Below are 6,059 nucleotides of genomic sequence, written 5' to 3'. Positions count from 1 at the left end.
TTGTTTTCCAAACTGGCATTTGGCATGATGAAAAGACGCCATCTCACCAACCCTTCCAGTTGGCAGTCGAGCATACCATTCACAAACGATGCAGAAACCACTTCCGGTGTTTATAAAGTGGGCAGGGTCTCGCAAAACACGCAGCCAACTGCGCCCCTGTCAATCTCTTGGTTTTGAGGATCACAGTGGCAAAATAACCCAGAGGGCCGTCCCAGCCATAGTCAGCCCATTCAGCATTTCCCTGTCCATGCTAGGATGTATCCAGGTATTGCAGGCTTTCTGTAGCCCTCCACCTATCCCAGCGCTGCCCAAGTCGTGGTATATTCACCGTCTCATCTGCACCATTACCTACCCCAGTGATACTGAAGCTGTCCAGAGTCAGGACAGTCCGCTCTCTGGATGAAGCTCAGGCTAACAGCCGAACGCGCTAACCGATTCCAGATAAATTAATTCTGCATAGGAAGCTCTTTGCGTCTTCAAAGGAGCCATTCGTTGAATAAATAACCCAAAACACTTGTTCCCATACCGGGAGTCGAAACAGAGCCGCCTGGGTGGAGCCGGCTCCAACCACCAACCTTTCGTTTAACAGCCGAACGCGCTAACCGATTCCAGATCAATCGATTCTGCATGGGAAGCTCTTTACGTCTTCAAAGGAGCCATTCCTTGAATAAAGGACCTAAAACATTTGTTCCCATACCGGGAGTCGAACCCGGGCCGCCTGGGTGAAAACCAGGAATCCTAACCGCTAGACCATATGGGAGCTGAGTGCACTCGCCTAGCAATAGGGTTAAGTACACAATAATGGCGCATGTCTGTACCTTCCGCTTTAATTCGATTAGATAATAAAATGTGAGACAACATGTTTTCTTGAGCAGTTTTTGACCGACACCTGACGGATTAAACCACTCAGACGCGAACGACAAAAGCAGCAACTATTTCACCGACGACTGGTTATGACGTCATCAGAAATGGACAGTGTTGTTGGTGAAATGTGCACAGCCTTTGCCTCAAGTTTCCAATAGGCTTTCCCGTCTCATACTCGGGCAAACACTCATAATGTAAGTAAATACAGTCACGCAGGTTTCCCCCCACGTGGTCGGCCATGTGTAACTTATTTAAAATGTACTCGGTGTGTAACCCTTTTGCAGGGCCGACTACTGGAAGTCGCAGCCGAAGAAATTCTGTCAGTACTGCAAGTGCTGGATAGCGGACAACAAGCCTGTGAGTAGTAGCCCGAGATGTGGAAAACGTGACGGTTATCTTGCAAGCCTTGACTTTACACTGCAAGCACCTCATATGCCCGTTTTCTCCGACAGAGCATCGAGTTCCACGAAAGAGGAAAGAACCACAAAGAAAATGTGGCTGCTAAAATTGCTGAGGTATTGTACTGTACTGGTTTCGCTGCTCCCCTCCGTATGGCGACAGGTCTGACTACTGTCAACAGATTGTGAATTCAACCTCTGATCGACTGTAGTTGAGCAAAAGCACGCCGAGGTAGTTAGATCTGTATGTTGCATGTGTGCATTACTTCTGCTCAACTCGTCGAGTGTCCGTCGAACTGCTGGCTTTGCTGACTTTGTCGACAGTCAGTGACACACCTTGTATTTTATCTGCGGCTCCAACTGCAGAGCCAAGATCATTTTCGTTTTGCTAAAATGAAAATATCTCTCCTGCCCTTGCGTTTCACTTTACTTCAGCAGTGTACACAGCCATGTGAAAATGGCCTTGTGGGTGGCATACAGCCTGTAATGTACTTACTTGGGATGAAACTTAGTACAGTAATTTATCAACAGGGGTCTCTGTTGTACTGACCAGGCATGTGGTAAACTCACAGCTCTGAACAACTCGAGTGTCTTGGCACATTTCAGACGAGTGGCATGAGAGATAAGGTCCAGACACAACGCGCCAAACCTGAAGCTATCTCCTTATTGGTCATAGCCTCCCGTCAATCATTTTTCCCCCTCTTTTTTGCTAAAGATTAAAAAGAAGAGCATTGACAAGGCAAAGCAAGACGAACGTATGTCCAAAGAGTTTGCAGCGATGGAGGAGGCTGCGCTTAAGGCATATCAAGAAGACATGAGGAGGATGGAGCTAGAATCAGGTAAAGGACTAAACATTTTCTTTAAAAATCTACTCTAATATGTCTTCAAGGTCAATGAAGATGATCAAAGGTTCCACTAAAGAGAAATGTATGGGTTATGATCGAATTCATACAAGGCCTTTTTTTTTCTCCTCCTTTTGTTGGGATTAGGTTCACAAGGCCAAACAACAGCCCAGGCACAACCTCTGTCTCAAAAACGAGAAGAGCCTAAAAAGAAAAAGCAGAAGAAATCTGTAGAGCCCAAAGAGGCAGAGACTTGGTTGGAGGGAAAGACAGACGACGGACATACATACTACTACAACTCAATAACTGGAGGTTAGGAAAACCTTAAGGACACAAACGCTTAATTGCTATTACATTGAATAATTTTTACATCTTTTAAATAAAGTTATTTATGCCTACAGGTCAAACGTATTACAGTTTTATCTCTGTCCCCAGTGGTCCAGACTTTGGATTTTTTCTATTTTGTTTAATGTCTTTGCTACAGAATCTCGGTGGGAGAAGCCAGAGGGTTTCCAGGGAGAAAGCTCGGGCTCTATAGAGCTCGGACAGAGTGAGGTACTTTCAATTAAATTTTAAGTTGTTACATATTACCTTGTATATTTTCCTTTATTATCATTATGTCACCATCTTGTCACAAGTGTTAATTATTTGAAGCTCCGTGTATTAAGTGTAAAGGTGCAGCCTCTTCCAGCTGTAGTTTTAACTCACTATGTATCTCTGCAGAACTCTTCCTCAGCAAGTGCTTGGATGGAGGCTGTCAGTTCCGAGGGTTATACCTACTATTACAACACAAAGAATGGAGGGGAGTTCAGTAGCTTTTCTTTACAAAAGGATAAGCGTCATATATATAACCACATAACCTTATTTGAAAAGAATTGTTTTATATATATATATATATAATTTTTTATTATTCATTTTATCATTTATCCTTCATGATATGCTGTGCTCTCTTGGGTTTAGCTCTGGCATTACTACATGGTAATGTATGCCATCCTCTTTGCTTGCTTCTTACAGAGTCCAGTTGGGAGAGGCCAGCTGATTTTCCAGCTAAGGAGGAATCTGGAGCTGGATCTGGATCTGGTTCGAGCAAAGAGGAAGAAGTTCAGGAGGAAATCGCCAGTCCTCAGCCGGAGCCTTTATCGGGGGGAGAGGAGAGTTCCGATGGCGCCAAATCATCCAGTGAGGAACAGCCCAAAATCCCGAAGATCCACTTCAGGGTGAGAGGACCCATATCAATGAATGAGTATCGGTCAAGATATGGAGCTGGCAAATGTCTTTTCAGGGTGCACTTACCACAGTCTAGCATGGACCATGTAATTCCAGAAATCGGTGTTTTTATCAATGATATCATCAGCATGACACTTAGAACCAATTTCCATGTTGACCATTTTCAGAAAAGGAAAGTGGAGGCAGAGCCCTCAAACAGGGAGGGACAGGATACATCTGAGGGTGACAAAAACAGTGAGGATGATAATGGGGAGAAAGGAGAGGACAAGGCCCAGGAGACAGCTGCTGAACCTGAGGAGAAGAAAGAGGAGGCGAACAAAGAGACACAGGCCAAGAAGCGGAAGACAGCAAATCCATACGGGACCTGGGAACAGATCCAGATAGAGGAGGACCCATAGTAAGTTGCCCATCCTCAAACAAGGAGCTTTAGTCCAAAACTGTTGCACGTGGGTTTTAGTTATGGTATCGTAGGATCTGTCATCAAAGGTTTTCTATGGGCTTGGTCTTTGAAATTTGCGTGTTAGCCACAACAGCTGCGCTTCTTCTTTAAACTCAACCCAACCTGCCTTATTCTTCCACTTGTGGCTGCTATGGTGAAAAAAATAACACTATGCACGATATCATTTTTCTAGGGCAAGTCCAAACTGGTAGAAACCATTAAAATTAGCAACTACATGGGGCATCCGGGTGGTATAGCGGTCTATTCTGTTGCCTACCAACACGGGGATTGGCAGTTTGAATCCCCGTGTTACCTCCGGAGGGCTTGGTCAGGCATCCCTACAGACACAATTGGCCGTGTTTGCGGGTGGGAAGCCGGATGTGGGCATGTGTCCTGGTTGCTGCACTAGCACCTCCTCTGGTCGGTCGGGGTGCCTGTTCAGGGGTACTGGGGGGAATAGCGTGATCCTCCCATGCGTTACATCCTCACTGACGAAACTCCTCACTGTCAGGTGAAAAGAAGCGGCTGGCAACACTACATGTATCAGAGGAGGCATGTGGTAGTCTGCGGCCCTCCCCGGACTGGCAGAGGGAGTGGAGCAGCAACCGGGACAGCTCAGAAGAGTGGGGTAATTGGCTAGGTACAATTGGGGAGAAAAACGGGGGGAAATCCCCCCCCAAAAAAATCAGCAACTACAAAAGCGTTTGAGATTTGGATATTTGTGACGTAGGCTTTCATAAACCAGCGATAGAAAGTATCAAAAACGAAATTTTTGTTTTGCGTTAATGCTGCAGGAATTTAGCTTGAGCCATAAAACTTTAAACCTAAGCTACAAAGTTTCCCCACAATTCCCCCAGTGCTCTTGACTACACATTACCCCAAATGCACCGTTGGACTGTACATAATCTGTACCGTTCCTTTGCTTTCCAGTGCCAACGTGGACCTTCAGCTGCCGCAGGTGGAGGGCAGTGCTTCCAGTGCTCCAGATGAACTGGCTCCAGAGCCCGAGCCCAAGTTCAAGGAGCGCACCATCACCTCCCTCGGAGATGAGGGCGGTTCCGCTTCGTTTAGGAAAAGCAAGACACAGAATGGCAAATCGAGGAGTCTCCGGCAGAGGGCCTCGGACGATTAACTTTTAAAAATGGATAACCTTTTTAATCAAATTTGCAGCTGGTTTATAATGGGAATTCTGTAGAAGACAGGGCTATGTTAAGATTTCTTTCAATTTAGGGGCGTCCGGGTAGCGTAGCGGTCTATTCCGTTGCCTACCGACACAGGGATCCCGGTTCGAATCCCTGTGTTGCCTCCGGCTTGGTCGGGCCTCCCTACAGACACAATTGGCCGTGTCTGCGGGTGGGAAGCTGGATGTGGGTATGTGTCCCGGTTGCTGAACTAGCGCCTCCTCTGGTCGGTCAGGGCGCCAGCTCGGGGGAATAGCGTGATCCTTCCACGCGCAACGTCCCCCGGGCGAAACTCCTCACGGTCAGGGGTCAGGTGAAAAGAAGTGGCTGGCGACTCCACATGTATCGAAGTCTGCAGCCCTCCCCGGATCGGCAGAGGGGGTGGAGCAGCGACCGGGGCGGCTCGGAAGAGCGGGGTAATTGGCTAAGTACAATTGGGGAGAAAAAGGGGGGGGTATCCAAAAAAATGTTTTTTTAAATATTTCTTTGTTTTTGTTTTGTTTTTTTGTGGGGGGGGGTAGACAGAAACATTTTCAAAGATAAAATATCATCAATATGCTTCTCTTGGGTCTCTTGAGGCCATGCCGCGTTAGTTTTTTTTTCCCCGTGTTCCTCTGTTCATGTTTGTCTACCATCTTCCATCCTCTAGTTTTGCCCTGTAGGACTTAAGATGACAAACTCGAATACCATACCAAGTGTCTACATTTTCTTACCTTTTGAGCCGAACTTCACCAAAGTGAGGCGTTTACATTTTTGTAGAGTAGATCCATTCTCTCCTCCATGCAACCATCCTCTGTCAACACCCTGATCTGATTCTGATTGTAAATAGCTTCATCCTGCAGTCCGCTAAGCGCAGGCAAAGTAAACACAGATGAATTGTTAAAGGCCTTTGTCTGTTCATAGTTTTTTTTTCATAATTTGCATTATCCCTCATATCTATTTTTTTTACTTGTGTTATTTATGTTGGGGTCGAAGTCAGCGATGCATCGTCATGCACAATGTCTGTCATGTGACATGAATAATGGTCACCACACTTTTTCAGAACAGGATGAAAGAAATTGTGCTTAAGGACAAATTAAACAACCGAATGCCTCATTAAATGCCAGGA

General features: G+C 46.1%; 1 protein-coding gene and 1 non-coding gene across 2 annotated transcripts; one reads left to right on the top strand and one right to left on the bottom strand.

Annotated features, from left to right (window-relative positions):
* Nucleotides 1–688: 688 nt before the first annotated feature.
* Nucleotides 689–760, bottom strand: trnae-uuc (transfer RNA glutamic acid (anticodon UUC)). Its single transcript has one exon. It is a non-coding gene; the product is annotated as a tRNA-Glu (tRNA).
* Nucleotides 761–1,000: 240 nt separating this feature from the next.
* On the top strand, nucleotides 1,001–6,054 carry wbp4 (WW domain binding protein 4). Its single transcript, XM_056301401.1, has 10 exons — nucleotides 1,001–1,058; nucleotides 1,149–1,221; nucleotides 1,317–1,379; nucleotides 1,978–2,101; nucleotides 2,252–2,416; nucleotides 2,589–2,659; nucleotides 2,828–2,906; nucleotides 3,119–3,321; nucleotides 3,499–3,728; nucleotides 4,701–6,054. Coding segments are annotated over exons 1-10 (1,212 nt in total). The 5' UTR covers nucleotides 1,001–1,056; the 3' UTR covers nucleotides 4,903–6,054.
* The last annotated feature ends 5 nt before the right edge of the window (nucleotides 6,055–6,059 follow it).

This window comes from Lampris incognitus, chromosome 21, assembly GCF_029633865.1.
Source record: "Lampris incognitus isolate fLamInc1 chromosome 21, fLamInc1.hap2, whole genome shotgun sequence".
Taxonomy (NCBI): domain Eukaryota; kingdom Metazoa; phylum Chordata; class Actinopteri; order Lampriformes; family Lampridae; genus Lampris; species Lampris incognitus.
Note: the sequence above shows the minus strand (reverse complement) of the source record. Positions and strands in the feature narration are given on the sequence as shown.

What these genes read in the sequence shown, in the direction of transcription:
- wbp4 (XM_056301401.1), top strand. An exon ending in TGGCTGCTAAAATTGCTGAG is followed by an intron (nt 1,380 to 1,977) that starts GTATTGTACTGT and finishes TTTTTGCTAAAG; the next exon opens with ATTAAAAAGAAGAGCATTGA. An exon ending in CTACAACTCAATAACTGGAG is followed by an intron (nt 2,417 to 2,588) that starts GTTAGGAAAACC and finishes TCTTTGCTACAG; the next exon opens with AATCTCGGTGGGAGAAGCCA.